Genomic DNA, 17,615 nt, shown 5'->3' on the forward strand with positions numbered 1-17,615 from the left:
AAATGATTACTTTGAAATGCAGCTCTCTCATTGTTTGTTTCACATGCATAGAAATAACCAAGTAACATTTTCTATTGTTATATATTTAAATGCATTCTTACTTGTTGGTATTCCCCTACTATCCTTCACATCATTGGAAACAGATGGAGATTCCACATGAAGTTGGGAGTCTATGTCTTTGTGTAGCTCTGTTGAGTGTTCAGTACCATTGTCTACTAAGTTATACGGTTCAACATGCTTCTGAAGTGAATGTTTTTCAGTTCTTATCACTTCCTCCTGGGCAAGAAGACTTTGTTCTAAAGTTATGTTTGTTGAATTGCCAAGAGAACCTGGTTTGCTTTGCTGAATGCCTTCTTCCAATGTGCTTACTTGATTTGCTATAGGAGCAGGAGTACTTCTTACTTCACCTTCCAGCTGAACTGTGAAAGTTGGAAGTTGGAAGTTAAAGGATGTTGAGGCCTCCAAGTTGGTATCCAAACCATTAATATTTTTGTCAGGATTTAAAGTGTTCTGTTCAGTTAATTGACTTATGTACTGAGGAGAATTGTGATCATCAGGAACAGAATTTATGTTTCTGCTCAACTGATGCTCTTCAGTTCCATCAACGTTTAGTACTTCTTCTGAAGAATCTGCTATGGACTCCTCAAGAAAATCTCTCCAGCTGGTCTGTCTTGGATTGGATTTCCTGTCTACCATATTTAAAGACAAACTGTCTTCCTCTCTCTTGGGATCACCCAACTGGCTAGTCTTTTTCCTAGCTGCACTTGGCATTGCCTGTTGTATTTTACCTGTCATTTGTTGCTTGTGGATCGGAATATCGGTGGTAGTTAAGGCATTTGGAACCCAAGTATGAGCTAAGTCTGATTCTACTGCTGTATAGGTCACTGTATGTTGTTGTCCCTCTTCAGTGAATGCTGGGACAAGAAGCTTTGAAGATAATACATTGATCTCCTTTGCAATTTCCACTGAGTTTCCGGGTGTTACTGGATCATTGCCTTCCATTTTAAATCCATGTATTGTAGTAGATATTACACTGTCAGTGGAAGGCAAGGCGTTATTAAATTCCAACTGCATTGCTTGTCCAAGCTCTCGACTTTGAAGTTCTGGTTTTATCAGCCTGAGGTCTTCCTGTTGCAAGAACACTGGACCTTGTTTCTCATTCCCCAGTGGGGTGGGGGCTGTTGCTTGAAGAGCTGTTGAGAGGCAACATGTCAAAAGGATAAATTAGAATCCTATCATGCTGAACGGGGAGAGAAGCCATCAAACCAAGCAAGAAGCTGCTCTTAATTCAGCAGTCAATTCATAGTGATAGAAAGATCTAGACTTATCCATTTTCTGTATCTATTTGGAAGCACACCAAAGATGCTAACGGGATTAGCATAGCAAGACGCCACAGAACCTTGGTATATTATATGACAATGCAATAAATATTTATGGAATGCCTTTCAAATCTCAATTTCCACACAATTATGTATATGACATTTTGCTGTTACCTCTGCTGTGGTTTATAGCTGCGGCTCTGGAATTGCTGGCCCTCATAGAGACTATATCATTATATTATAATGATAAAAATCTCTGCCTGTTTCTGCGCCAGACACTTCCCCAGGTGGGAGTTTAAGTGAAATATATCCTGTGCCCATCTTGCCAGGTTGATTTACTACACAACACCTTAGCAGTATGCTGATTTTCCCTTGCCTTTCCATTGCCTTTTTGCCAATAAAAGATTGAACTTAAATAGAGTCTACTTTATTTTACATAATTATTTGAATTTATTAGCTAAATGTTACAGACGAAAAAACAAATAAATTACAGCAGATATAGGAAAGATTATACAAAATGTGAGCAAATTAGAAATTACTGAGACTATATAACACTACTATAACAAGAGTTTACAGTCGCTGAACTTGTCCATAAATGTTCAATATGACATATGAACTATACGTGTGCTGCTTAAAGAAGGCAGCTGTATCTAGTAGGACAGAAGTAGAAGGTCATTTGCTATAAAATTATTGTTTTATTAAAACCAGAGTTCCCTTTTACATATATATGTAGTTTCTGTCTCTCTATCCATCTATCCCTGTCTTTCTATCTAGTTACCAATTAACAAAGAAACATAATATTTTAGTATTTACATATGGTAAGCATTTATTAAAACTAGTTAAATTGGAACAAGTCGTGAATGTAGATTCTTAGCTCTTGTGGACAGGAAACTCTCTCCTTAAAGGGGTTATCCAGTGCTACAAATTAAGCTTGCAATTAAGCTCCATTTACTTCAATAAAACTGAGTTTCAAAACCCCACCCAAACTGGAGACAACAGTAGGGGGAAAGTGGCCATGTTTTTGTAGCGCTGGATAACCCCTTTAAGCTTTATTGTTACCTAACCTGTTTTGATTACTTGCCACTATTCAGGAATGCTGCTTCATATCAAAGCTATTATTTTAATTTGAATGCAGTCACCATCTCCCTTTGGCCAAAAAATATAAAGCCCATTACAATAAAAAGGAACAATTTGCATTAGAAGTTAGTCAGACATGGATATAAGCGACAGTAATGCTAAGTTTACACGGAGCGATAATTCGCCCGATCATACGTTTAGATGGAACGATATATCGTACAGAAAATTCGTTTTGCGATCGTTTTGCTATCGCTTAAGCCTATCTGACACATAGGTAAAATCAGTGAACGACTGTTTACACGGAACGATTGGCGATTTTTTTGCGAACGACAAACAACGATTTAAGAACATGTTAAAAGATCAAAATGAACGATTTATCGATCGTTCGCCGCGTTTACACGTACGATTATCGTTCGAATTCGCCCGAAAATCGTTCCGTGTAAACGTAGCATAAGGGTCCATTTACACAGAAAGATTATCTGACAGATTATCTGCCAAAGATTTGAAGCCAAAGCCAGAAACAGACTATAAACAGAACAGGTCATAAAGGAAAGCCTGAGATTTATCCTCTTTTTAAATCCATTCCTGGCTTTGGCTTTAAATCTTTGGCAGATAATCTGTCAGATAATCTTTCTGTGTAAATGGACCCTAAAGTATATTAAATTAATTAATGGATCTTTTCACCGAACATTGGAACGTTTATAGCCATCTGCAAATCTACACCCAACCTGAGGACAGGAGTGGTACTGATTCTGGAAGAGAGAGGCCATGTTTTTTTAAACCTGGATAACCCATTTAATCAATGGAAATAAATAGCTGAAATCCACAGCATGAAATCTGCAGTGAATTAAAGTCCAGCTCTGTTATATCTGACAGGCAGCAGGGAAAAAAATAACAAGCAAGTATTGCTCCCCTCTCCCTGTACTCATGACCCCCGTCGGAAGACCTTTTCTCCTGAGTTAATTCATGATTCAGGAGGAAAATGTCCTTCCCGGCTAATGGACATCGCGCTCGGCCAATCAGTGACTGGAGCACTGTCCAGTGTTATTTCTTAGACCTGTCCACAAACCTTACTGTTAGCCACTGAGGATCCCAGCTACAGTTAACAATAGTGTGCATTTAAAGTGGTTATTCAGCAATAGCAAAACATGGCCATTTTCTTGCAAAAATCGTGTTATATCTAGGTGGCTTGTTGTACTGCATCATTGATTTAAAAAAAGCTAAGTCCCCATTCATACAGGGATTTTGTTGGGCTATACATCAGCAACAGAAAGGGATGCCGACTAGAGAGGAGCGAACCTGGAGCATGCTCGAGTCCATCCGAACCCGAACTTTCGGCATTTGATTAGCGGTGGCTGCTGAACTTGGATAAAGCCCTAAGGCTAAGTGGAAATCATGGATATAGTCACTGGCTGTATCCATGTTTTCCAGACAACCTTAGAGCTTTATCCAACTTCAGCAGCCACTGCTAATCAAATGCTGATCGTTCGGGTTCGGATGGACTCGAACCCGAACCCGGTTCGCTCATCTCTAATGCCGACGTAAAGCCTGATGTGTTGTTAGTGGGCTCAATTGAGTTCAACGGGCAAATGTAGTATAATTGTGACTATTTATGGACCGATTCCTGAACTTTTAGGCTATGTTCACACAACATATTTTTTTTAAATTAATTAGGGCCGTTGTTGCAAATTGTGAATAGACCTGTCAGTTAACACAATGGAAATTGCAGCTTGGGCCACACTCTCTATTTGTGCTATGGTGAATTTAACGGAATTCAACAGAAATTAAGTTCATCGAGCCGCTACTGCAGTACCAGCCGGGATGAACTTTGCTGACTCCAACCGATCTGTGACATGGCCGGGGTTATAGAACAGCCGGTGTCTTACGAAGTGTGAACATGGCCTTACACTGTCTGTGTTAGACTCAAAAAATGTGCAGATTTGAAGTAAGAAAAAAAAAACCTCCACAAGCCAATTTGTGCTTTGTAATTCTAACAGCAAATGTCATCCAATAATGCATGTTTGAAGAAATGGTAGTTTGTTGAATAAGAATCCATTTAACAGCTATTGCATGTGTATGGTTGGCTTCAGTTCTACTGCAAGCTTGCTCTACAGAGCATTCTATGTGCAACACATATAAATGTTAGTAATTTTTCTTTAGGAAGATGACAGATTCTTTTAAGCTCCCTGTCAGCTTTTTGATGTGTTTTTGTTAGACTGGGTTCACACTGCGTTTTTGCAATCCGTTTTTTTCATCCGTTTTTTTGCAAAGAAACGGATGAAAAAACGGATGCATTCTTGTGCATCCGTTTTGATCCGTTTTTCCATTGACGTCCATTGTAAAAAAAAAGGATCAAAACGGATTAGTTTTTTTTGATGGACACAAAAACGTAGCTGACACTACTTTTGTGTGCGTTAAAAACACAAATGCATGTTTTTTCCATCCGTTTTTTCAAATGGATTGCAAAAACGCAGTGTGAACCTAGCCTTAATTTACAGCTATGTTCCAATATCCTCACTAAAAACTTTGGGAAGGCATAGGAGACATTCAAGAGAAACAGCCATGGGATACCCAGATTAATCCCAATGTGCTAGTATAGTTTTCAATAAGATCATAATTATTTATTTGATTAAGGCTTTCATCAAATATTCATTGGAAAGGATTAGTCAGGACAAACCTATTGATTTGAGTGAATGAATTTTTCTCAGCATTCCTAATTCATTTGTCCCTCACCATGTAACCTTCTAAAACCCCTGTATCATTTTCACGCTGTGTGACTTTTACTGCTGGGAAATATCTGGCCCTATAAGGATGAAGGATTGTTAGTAATAAAGCTCTTACAGGACTAAATTGTCATTATCAGTATTTATCATACCCAGGAGCTGCAAAATCAGCTGAACTGTGAAGGCTTGCGTTGTCTTTCTAGGGGTTTTAGGTTTGTCTGGGAAAATTCAGCAATAATTTAGTAAGATATTATTGGCAGAACGTCATTAACACTATGTTGTACCTATCTAAATGATGCAAAAGCATGAGGTTTCACAATCGATATATATAAGCAACACAATGGAGGATTAGAAAGTCTAATTATTGACTGTATTATAGAATCGGGTTATACCATTAAACATACCATTACATTAAACTAGTAACCCTGTGATTTGTCCATTTACTGTCCAGTTACTGCATTTGCAAACAACCTACTATTATTTGTAAGCTACCATTATCTTTAATGAATAGGATGGCTTTAATGTTTTGATGGGCTTTACAAGAAAAATTCTAGATACATCCCTCCATCCCCCCATCCAAGCAGTTTGGGTTGGCAATGGGAGTAACAAACTGTACAGAATGGGTCAGGCACGGGTCAGGATACAAAAATTAGCAGGCACAGGAACCACACCCTTGCTCAGTAACACAAGAAACCAACAATGCCCAGGCAAGTAAGGAAGAGGTGGAACAGCTTTAAATGGTGCAGGGTTAAGAGGATAGATTAAAGAAGAATAAATGGGAGCACACTGGCCCTTTAAATCTAGGAGGGCTGATGCCATATAGGCCAGTGGAGGAAATGCAGTGGTGCCCATGGTTGGAGCCTAGGAGGAAAGAGGATGCTGGGGGACACCAGCTGCCATGAACCAAACATGGAGTGTGGTGGAAAATTGGAAGCCCTCGCGGGCAGGGTCCTCTTTCCCCATGCACCAGTTAGCCATTTGCCTTCATGTAATGTGTTTTGATCTTGTATTGTTCCTGTTTGTTACCCCTATCGCTTGTATAGCGCTCTGGAATTAAGGGTGCTTTATAAATAAATAATAAAATAATAATAATAATAATAACAGGATGGTTATACAAGAACAGCATATGGGTAGGAAGGAAACATCAAAGTGTGTAGAAAAGCATTATGCCTTGAAAGAAGGGATACAAGCACAGCAAAAAAAACTAAATTTAAAACCAATGGACAGAAACAGGGATCAACGGGTCAGGAGATTTACTAAGGTAAAGGCGCAGAATTTTGACTTTGTACATACCTTACAACAGATCCATTTCACTAAACCTTTTAAAAGGTGTATAGAAAAGGAGATATACTGTGCAGTTGCTTAGAGAAAATGGGTATGGCATTAAACTGAACAGACTGCATAAAAACGGTGCTAAAACTTTAGGTTAAAAAAATTGGTATAACATAAGCGAACCAATAGGTGGTATAAGGAAGAGAATAGTGTCCAATATGTCTACCAAGATGCACCACTGTTATAAATTATGTGTACTTTCTTCTTGCCTGGTCTATTTCAAGCATTTTTAGGACAATCTTAAGTCTGGCAACATGTTTATGACAGAACTGTAAGATGTTTTCTGAATGAAATGGAATTTAAATATATTAAAGTCAAATCAAAATGAGCACTAAGACCTCAACAGAAAAAACAATACAAGGGTATGTGAACACTAAGGAATTTGGGCTGAACTTTCAATCTCCACTTGAAGTCTCCAGATGAAGTTCCGCCTGTCCCATAGACTCAATGATATTCTAAAGCTCAATCCGCCATCCACCCACAGAATTGGCATGTGTGGTGTCCCACCACAGTTGTTTCTAGTCTTTACACCCCTCGCAAAAGTCTGTACTTTAAAGTAAAAGTGGTATTGAAGTAGTACCTAAGTTTTGTCACTAGATGTCGCTAGTATGTGTATTGTGTACCTAAGTATTGCATAGCTAGATGTAACTAAAGGGTTATTGCTTTAGGATCTGTGCACCAATGGGAGTTCTTTCTCTTTTCTACCTATCTTTACCCTTCACTTTCTCTTGCACTCTCTTCTCTTCCCAGTCACAGCACACCTTACAAATGCTGTAAAAGGAAGTCACATGGGGGGAGGAAGTGTAGCCACACCTTAGTGAGTCTTACTCTGGCTGTTGTAGAGTAATGACGCAAGCCAGAAAGGTCCCTGTAGTAGCCAAGGAGGGCCCTGGCTTATGGACAGTAGTTGGTTGGTGTCTGTAGAGAGCGGACGCACATGAGACACCTTAGCACTTGTTTCTTGAAAGCAGCACTTTCACACACTATGCAGTGCTGAACGCACACTTAGAGTCAGGGATCACCCCAACCCACGTCGAGAACCAGTCTAAGGCTGGGTTCACACTATGTATATTTGAGGCTGTATTTGTGAGGCTGTATAGCAACCAAAACCAGGAGTGGATTGAAAACACAGAAAGGCTATGTTCACATAATGTTGTAATTGAGTGGATGGCCGTCATTTAATGGCAAATTTTTGCTGTTATTTTAAAACAACGGCTGTTATATTGAAATAATGGCAGTTATTTACCGTTATATGACGGCCATCCACTCAATTTCAACATTGTGTGAACAGAGCCTTTCTGTGTTTTCAATCCACTCCTGGTTTTGGTTGCTATGAGGACCTGACTTGAGGACCAAATACTGCCTGAAGTATACAGTGTGTGAACCCAGCTTAAAAGTGCAGGAGAGTATCCAACAGAAGAAAGGAACTGATACGGATAGAGAAAAGTTGCTAGAAGCCTACGTACTCATCTCTCTACTCTACGTCATCAGAGAACTCTGACCACTCTGCTCAAACCAGGTAACAAGGTCTAGGGCAATAGGTGGTGCAAGACCAAAGAGTCAAAACACAGGCACAGGTATTCTCTCTATTCTCAAGAACTCTACTTATTCTCTTTCTAAAGTTCAGGCAGAGCACATTTCTACCCTGGGTTGGGACTCTCTTGACATCCCCCTCTCTATTTCTCTGAACCTCTTCTACCTCTCAGTACGCAACTCAGTCAGCACAACTATACCTCTCTCTAAACTCCCAGCACAGATCGAGTTGCTAAATATTCAAGGATATTATCAAGTTAAGATCCTACTGTATATCACTATTTTAAGTCTTCCTGCAGTAAAGAAGTTTATTTATTTTAATTGGACTCAGTGGTTATTCCCTAAGCACTTACACAGCCATTGCATCCTCCTTGGGTCATCTCCCCTTTCTGTGTGTGGTGGTACCAATAGTCCAGGTGGGTCCCAACTCCACTCCAGACCACCGTGGTAAGTACCCAAGGGACCCCCAAACACCACACATGTCCGCTCCAAATTGACGTGTGCCCAAATTCCACAGTGTGCTCATACCCCTATAGTGGGCTAAAGAAATATGATAATGGAGGGTGGCGGATTGGGTGAAAGTCATATTCAATGATGAATCACCACTCTACATTGGCCAAGAGATAATGGTGGAAATTCCGTCTAATAAAACATCTAAAGATGATGCCTTAAAGTGATAATGTCAACCCCTTTACTCTATGTGCGGGTCTCTGCCCCATCCACAAGCTTAGATGCTACACATTTTAAATATATATCTGTATAAAACTTGTCTGTGTCTTTTTTCTGACCTAATCGCTTCATTTCATTGGTGAAAAAAGAATAGCTTTATTATGAAAATGGCCTATTTGTTAATTAACCCCTTCCCACATGAGGGCGTAACTGTACGTTCTCATGCGGGTAGGGGCGTTCAGAGAGGGGCCGCGCGATGACCCCGCTCTGAACCGCCACAATCCTGGGTGCTATCTGCAGCCCAAACTTCGGCAATTAGAGGGCACGGTTCGATCGCCATGCCCGCTAATTAGCCTTTTAAATGCAGCTGTCAAAGTTGACAGCTGCATTTAAAATGCTGCTTTGACCCTTCCCTTCTCTCTAGTGCGGATCCCGACTCTGCATTCTATCGTTTTGGCTGCAGCAGCCGAAAGCAATAGAGTACCTATCTCATTGATCTATGCAGTATATCTATACTGCATAGATCTCAATGAGAGATCAGTGCATTTATACTAGAAGTCCCCCAGGGGGACTTCTAGTATGTGTGTTAAAAAAAAAAAAAAAAAAAATGTTTTTTCTATTAATAAAAAATCCCCTCCCCTTATAAAAGTTTGAATTACCCCCCTTTCCCCATTTTATAAATAAAAATAAATAAATAAACATGTTTGGTATCGCTGCTTGCGTAATCGCCCGAACTATTAATTTATTTCATTCATTTATTCATTTATTTCATTCATTTATTTCAAAATTGCGCATTTTTGGTTGCATCAAATCCAGAAAAAGTGTAATAGAAAGCTATCAAAAACTCGCACATGCACAATCAAGGTAACGATAGAAAGTAAACATTATGGCGCAAAAAAGTACACCTCACACAGCCCCATAGACCAAAGGATAAAAGCGCTATAAGCATGGTAATAGTGCAATTTTAAGGAACATTTATTTTTGAACCCTTAGAGGACCGGGCCAATTTCAATTTTTGCGTTTTCGCTTTTTCCTCCTTGTGCTTAAAAGGCCATAGCAGTTGCATATTTTCACCTTGAGACACAACTATGCCCTCTTTTTTGCACCACTAATTGTACTAAATTTGCAGAATTGGCTGAATTTTTTTCATAAAGTACACTGCAAAACCAGAAAAAAATTTAATGTGTGGTGAAATTGAAAAAAAAACCAACGCATTTCTTTTATTTGGAGGGGTTTTGTTTTTACCCTGTTTGTCCTGGTGTAAAACTGACTTGTTATATATGTTCCTCAAGTTGTTACAAATACAACGATATGTAACATCTTCTTTTCTATTATGTGATGGTTTGTAAAAAAATTCAAATCATTGTTAACAAATATATGTTCCTTAAAATCGCTCTATTCCCATGCTTAAAGCTCTTATCCTTTGGTCTATGGGGCTGTGTAAGGTGCCATTTTCTGCGCCATGATCTTTACTTTTTATCGGTACCTTGATTGCGCATATGCGACTTTTTGAACGCTTTTTATTACAATTTTTCTGGATTTGATGCAACCAAAAATGCGCAATTTTGTACTTTGGGATTTTTTTGCGCTTACGCCGTTTACCGTGCGAGATCAGAAATATGATAAATTAATAGTTCGGGCGATTATGCACACAGCGATAACAAACATCTTTATTTATTTTTTATTTATTTTTATTTATAACATGGGGAAAGGGGAGTGATTCAAACTTTTATTAGGGGAGGGTTTTTTTTCATTAATAATAACACTTTTTTTTTACTTTTACACTTATACTAGAAGCCCCTCTGGGGGACTTCTAGTATAAGAACACTGATCTCCCATTGAGATCTATGCAGTATAGTTATACAGCTTAGATCAATAAGATAGGCACTGGAATGCTTCCGGCTGCTGCAGCCGGAAGCAATTGAGTGCTGAGCCGGGATCAGCGCCATTACAACGTCCCGTGGGGGCGATCCACCCCACTAGACACCAGGGATGGACTGCAGTAAGTAATCGGATGCAGCTGTCAACTTTGATTACTTAATTTGCGGGCACAGCGATCGGATCGTGCCCGCTAATAGCCGCGGTCTCGGGCTACGAGCTGCACCCAGGACCGACGGCGGTTCAGAGCGGGGCTGCCACACGGAACCGCTCTGGACATCCCTAGGCGGCCCAGGACATACAGATACGCCCAGGGTCGCCTAGGGGTTAAAAAGGTTTTAATTTTTAAAAGCCATCAAATAAAATAAAAGTTACACAAGTTACATATTGTTGACATCATAACAACTTGAGGAACATGCATAACATGTCAGTTTCACCCTAGGGCAAACGGCATAAACACAACCCCATCCCCCCCCCCAAAAAAAAAAAAATATATTTTTTTTTTTCAATTTCACCACACATTTAACTTTTTTTTGTTTTGCAGCATACTTTATGCAAATATTAAGCCTGCCATTGCAAAGTACAATTAGTGGCGCAAAAAATAAGGGCTCATGTGGGTCTGCAGGTGAAAAAATGCAAGAGCTATGGCCTTTTGAACACGAGGAGGAAAAACCAAAAGCGCAAAAACGAAAATTAGTCCGGTCAAGAAAGGGTTAACAATACATCCTGTTTACATAATAAAGCTATTTTACTTCAAGGCGTGCTCTACAAATTTCAGTTTAGGCAGAATGGTTTCCACATGATACAATATCTGAGAGCCTCCATTCAGGTTGGTCAGTATTCAGTGAATACAACAGCTTCAAATCAGGCCAAGCCAAAGGCAAAATACAAGTAAAATCCTTGTTTACAGTTGAAGACAGAAACAGTGGTAATGTTAGCAGATACCGCACTTCTCCAAAAATAAGTCCTACCTTGAGTTTGCAGCGTTTTTGGAGTAAGCTTGAAATATAAGGTCTATTCCAAAGTAAGCCCTAGTTACAGTCATGTGACGTTACTGACATGACAGAGAATAAGCATACTCTAGATAATTCAACAGCCCTGGCAGCCCAGAGGACCAAAGGAGGGACAGGGTATATAGTATAATAAGTAATATTAGTTTAGTCATGTAAATCTCTACAAAGTACCTGAGGTCAATGTAAAAGCTATATAGAAAATGCATAAAGATTATAGTTTGTTATTAGAGATGAGCTGGAACCTTGGCACCTTGGCATGAGCACCAACCTTGGAATGGTTATCTGTGTGCAGACAAACTAATAATCTCCACCAAAAAGTTCATATTTGCAGAATGTGCAACACTAATGGAAAACTCTCTATTTATGAAAATATACAGATTTGAAAAGGGAACTGGAGCACTAAGAAAGTAAAGGTTTGAGTAGCTTTGCAATTCATGTGTACAGATTATGCTAACAATACAGAGCAGTGTCAGAGCCAACCTTTTCACTGTGTTGGAGACAACCTTTTCATTGATTTAGTTATCTGTCAAACAATCTTCTGACAATCGTTTTATTGGTTTATTGTTTCACAGTGATGAAGAAACATTTTCCAGTAGTAAACCCTACTGCCACTTTGATATTTTCATTCTTTCAATCTTAAATTTGATGAGTTCCCATAAAACGTGTTTTCTGCGCTAACATATTACCTTTCAGGGCAACACTAAGGTTATGTTCTAATGAGGCAGATTTCATGTTGAAATGTTTGCAGCTGCTGCTCACATCTAAATAAGGCTTGTAGAAATCCACATCCATGCTGCACATATAGCCCTATTCACATCTGTGGAACAGAAGTCTGCTGCATGTGAACATACTGTAAATGAAGCACCAGACCAAAGCTTGTCATTTTTTTATTTGGAAACCAGATTATAGTCAGAATTAAAAAAGAAATCACAGGATAAAAATACCAAACATACATTATAATTACATTTGCCACTGATAAGAGAAGGACAGATTACTAAAACTCTAGGCTGTCCCTGGTTATTGGGAGGGTTATTTCTAGCACACCTTCATAGGCATTTTTATTATTGTATTGTTTTTTGTTGTTTTTTTTTTGTCTTTTTTTTCCCCTTAGGTTTGGCTTAGATTTACTAAGGCTAATTCCTCAGACAGTGCAAACTTAGATGAACAGTCTTCAAATGTGCCAGATTTATCAAAATGTATCACACTGAAGTCTGCCATATCTGAAGACTATCTAGTTCACGTTTAGATTAGATTAGTTGACTTACTTAAAAGCGTCTAAAAAGTTTATAAAACTCATTTGAAATGTGGTCATTTTTAAATCCGGGCGATTGTCTTGGCATACTTATGGCGTTCTGAGATTACAGAACTACAGAACTGATCACTTTCTCCATCATTATACCTGGAGGTACTGTAGTTAAGTTGGGTTAAATAAGTTGTGTGTATGTGTGTTGATTTGGAACACAAATCATTGAATGATATGCAATATATGGACATAAACACCATATAAATAGTCATGTTTTACATTTCAGACACATTTTTTTTTTGTATGCTGCACTTTCATGACAAGTAATATTAATATAATAAAATACATAATTCAATAAAAAAAATATAATAATTAAAATATTTTAAAACATAGTAATAAACATGGTAACAATACCTTTGTAGCAGTAGGCCCCAAACTTCCTCTCAGGGTGTGGAAATCCTGTTCGGTTTCCATATTGATATAAAGTTCGAACCCCTGGTTCCTCTCCACCACAGTTTTTTCTGGGATTTCGTATTGGATAGCGAACACTATTATCTGCCAGCCAGCCTGGGTCACATTGGTCCAAACCCTTCCTCCAAGCTGCATAAAGCTGGCCCACAGTAGCCAACGTCCCTCCATCAAGCATGCATGCATTCCGTGCGCCCTCGAGAGAGTTCCTTTCAGGCACATAATAAACATCGCCTACATTTAGAGAGACCATAAATATTAAGAGATGATTAAGTTCAGCTCCTTATTTTTAATAGTGATATAAAAGTATCAAGTTTAGTATAAACCATTAGGAGGAGAAATGTTTTGTTAAAAAAAAGCAATTATTCTATTAGTGTCTCCTCCTAGTACTGTAAGTACCTAAATCCTACCTAGGGGAGTCTCAGTGTAACAGTACACGTCATAGGTTTCCTGCAGTTCTCGCTCTCCGTAAGTCCTGACACCAGGAACATTATTTCTGTCTCCATAGCAACCAGGCCTGGGTGTCTTGATTGGGTATCTATAGAAGAGAAACAGATGAAATGAAGGATTAATGCTTGGGTTGTTATTAGAGACCATTTTCCCAGAGGATGGAATATCCAATTAATCTCTATTGCAGAGTTGGTATTTATTCGGCATTGCACTCATGAATTGAGATATGATAGCGGCAAATACGCCAATTGTTGACAATACAGCATTGATGTGTACATTACTTATCCATCTATATGAAGCATTTTGATTTTACTCATGTGAATCCCATACTGGGAAAGGATTGTGCTTGTCACATACTTTTGCGGTAGCTATGTGCTTTATCAAAATCTACTGGTAATACGAGGAACTATCGTCTTTCTAATACTCGTTGCTTTCAAGTAACTAAACCAATTTTTGTATATTGACTGTATAATCAACAGGTACTAAATCTAACAGTTTTCTATTATTATATGTTATTAACTAGAAATGATCAAGTACTAAAATGCTCGATTTGAGTAAGGAACTTTATTAAAGTCAATGGTAGACTCTTTTTCAGAGGCCTCCTATTCGGCAGAGAGGATGGTGTCTGGTGCACCTGAAAACCTCAGAAAGTGATAAGACACCATGGAAATGGAACTGACACAGCAGGGGGAGCATGCATAAATGCATTAAAGACTCCCTCTTTCCTGAATTACGCCACTTTTACAGCAAAAAAGTGTAGCACAGTATACAGAGAGTATACTCAGTCAACACCACTACACTGTCGCAATAGGACACTGGTTAGACTGGATACAGTGTGTGGCAGATGTTTTTTTTGTGCTTTGTTTTGCAGAAAGGGATAACACCAGTCAGATTGTATTTAATTTTTAGACAGTAGTGAGTATAGTACTGTCAGCAAAATAAGTGTAGCACAGTATACAGTGGTGTATACTCAATACCCACCACTACACTGTCTTACCATGACACTGGTTAGACTGTATAACACTGGTATTATAATTTATTGCAGATAATTTTTTTGTGCTTTGTTTTCAAGAAAGAGATACTAGCCAGGAAATATATATATATATATATATATATATATATATATATATATATACACACATACAATATATATATATATATATATATATATATATATATATATATATATATATATAGATAGATAGATATATTAAGGTTTTGTACAGTAGTAAGTATGCTACTTTCAGTAATAAAGTGTAGCACAATATACAGTAGTGTATACTCAGTTACCACCCCAAGATTGTTGCTCTATGACACTGGGTAGACTGCATAACACTGGTGCTATACTGTATGACAGATTTTTTTTTTAATCCTAAAAGGAGTTTATAATAGGTGTGAATGTGGATATAGCTGACAACTACTACCTATATACCACTATACTATTCCTGCCAATATTGGTGTATTGTATGGAAATAGCCCATTCAGTCACATTCACTAATTACTACTACTACTCCTTAAAAGGGCTCTTGGGTATGTTTGTAAGCTAATCGCCTAACTATACAATCTAAGCCCTACACCTGCTCTGACTGTTCCAGCAGCTCTCCCTGTCAGCTAACAGACTGCAAGTGATTCAAACATAAGGAGACGTGGGTCTATATAGACCCAGGTATCCTGATGCAGCCGTCCAATCACTGCTATGATAGCAGCCAACATAGCTACTACGTAGCAGGACCTCCCAGTCCCTTCCTGCTATGTTTATTGGTTGATCGAAGATTATCAATTTCATTTGAGTATGGAGTACTTTTAATTACTGTGATACTCAAGTGAATTAGAATGAGTATACTATAAATGTAGCCATTCACCCTAAAATGTTGAGAGACAGCTCTTGTTCAAGGGGTTTTGCAATCTCAGACAATTATCTACAGAATATGACATAGATGTCTGATATGGGTTCCACTTCTGAGGCACCTTGGCTTGCTTGCAGGAGCTGGAGGTGGTAAGGGTGTTTTACAGTCACATTAGTCCCCCAGAGGTTATTGGAGATTACATAAACATTGTATTACTGTGACCTACTCTGTTTTTGCAACTCCTGCGTTTTACAAACACCGCACAGTAGCTTGCGGTGCTTTCCATAACTCCTATCAAAGTCAATGGGAGTTACATAAACTGTGTAAAACGGCCCATGTGGCTGTTTTCAGCTTCCCAACTACCTCTGGCAGCCGCAACCTGGCTAGAGGAGGTTGGGTAGCCCTCCGCCATGAGGTTGGTGGGAAGTAGATGGTAATAAGAAAAAAGAGAAACAACAACCTTGACATTTACACACATGCAGTTTTCTAGACGGGAAACAAGCCATGGGTATACAGACATTGATTCTCAGGTTGTGTTGCTGAACACTAAAGTAATCAAGTCTTAGGTGGGGAATTCTTAGTAGATTAAAAAAAAAAGTGATGTAGCACTCTCCAAGACACTTTAAAAGGCAGACTTTATTCCATCATATAGGTGCACGCAAACAAAGGGCAATGACCATGGGCCAAAATGAAGCGCACCAGAGCACAAAACAGTCCTTGCTTTTTGTTTGTCTGTACCGACACCTCTGTGATGGAAGTCTGCCTTTTAAAGTGGCTTGGTGAGTGCCGCTTTGCACTTTTTTCTATCTGCTAAGAATTGCACACCTGGTAGATAGTAATATCCTTCTAATGATCAAACAAAATGTCAGCTTTTAATAGATTTTTTGGATATTGAAAATTGTACCTCACAGTCCGATCAGATAGCCATCCTGCATCACAATTGTCCAGGCCATCCTCAAATGCAGCCTGAAGCTGCTCCGGAGATGCGATGGCACCAGAGTTCTCCTCACAGGATCGTACAGCATCAGGGAACGTCAGAGCATATCTGTTACTAGCAGCACGGTAATGAAACACCAAACCTACAAAAGGAAAAAAGAGAGGGTTTCTTTTTTTATTTTACAGATAACATCAAAGCATAGCAGGATACCTAAAATAAATTATTTTTTGATTTGCTCATTTTTTTTTATATTTCCTTATCCCAACATCCAAGTGAGCAGTAATAATAATGCTGCTTATGGCAGTTTTTCTACAATGCATCACAATACTACAGAGACATCTATCAAAGCAATGCTATTTATACGCTTCTTTGAAGCTGGCATAGAAAACAGTTTAATGTGAATGTCTCACCTATCATGTGATATGGTACAGAAGCACATCAACCCACAAAGGAATGAACTGAATAAGAAAAGATAATAGCTGCATCCCGCCTACTATAGTCATTGTTAAGCCTTTACATTTCCCTGTGAGGAAAACTAATTTGCAGGAAAGAATGTCTAGTGAGGGTATGGCCATGCATGGCATATACATTGCAGATTTTCCACATGGAATTTATGCATCGAAAATCCACAATTGTTATATTAAAAACAGCAAACCAGGAGACAGAAAACAAGATAGACAACAAAAATTAATTGCAAAAAATGCAATGTGAACCCAGCCTTAGGGCCCTATTCCATGGGACGATTATCGTTCGCATAATCGTTAACGATAAACTATCCAAACGATCGTTATTGCGAAAGACCTGAAATCGTTCACCCATTTACATGAAATGATAATCGTTACTTATGATCGTTCTTGCGGTCGTCTTGTCGTTGCTATTGCGTTAGTCACTACTGCTATTGATTGCTTATTAACTGCTATTCAAACGAATTATTACAACGAATGGAATAGGGCCCTTAATCACAAAATATAAAAATATCTCAATCTTGGGCCCATATGGCATCAAGTACTACAAAAAACACAAACAGTCACATAAAGACACAGGACTACAGACCCACAAACAGCACAGAAGAAGGCTCAGATCACACAAAATCTGGACCTAACAATAATAATAGCATGCAGTATTC

General features: G+C 38.7%; 1 protein-coding gene across 5 annotated transcripts in view; it reads right to left on the reverse strand.

Annotated features, from left to right (window-relative positions):
• Nucleotides 1-17,615, reverse strand: part of NCAN (neurocan) — a 156,961-nt gene that overhangs the window by 45,177 nt on the left and 94,169 nt on the right. For 4 of the 5 annotated variants that reach the window (XM_069964406.1, XM_069964405.1, XM_069964407.1 and 1 more), the window contains exons 4-7: nt 16,457-16,631; nt 13,666-13,793; nt 13,202-13,489; nt 102-1,193 (exon numbers count right to left, since the gene is read on the reverse strand). In XM_069964406.1, the coding sequence (XP_069820507.1) occupies nt 102-1,193; nt 13,202-13,489; nt 13,666-13,793; nt 16,457-16,631 (1,683 nt within the window). The remainder of the gene's footprint in view (nt 1-101; nt 1,194-13,201; nt 13,490-13,665; nt 13,794-16,456; nt 16,632-17,615) is intronic. The other variant, XM_069964409.1, reaches the window with a different exon arrangement.

Source organism: Dendropsophus ebraccatus, chromosome 3 (genome assembly GCF_027789765.1).
Source record: "Dendropsophus ebraccatus isolate aDenEbr1 chromosome 3, aDenEbr1.pat, whole genome shotgun sequence".
NCBI classification, from domain to species: domain Eukaryota; kingdom Metazoa; phylum Chordata; class Amphibia; order Anura; family Hylidae; genus Dendropsophus; species Dendropsophus ebraccatus.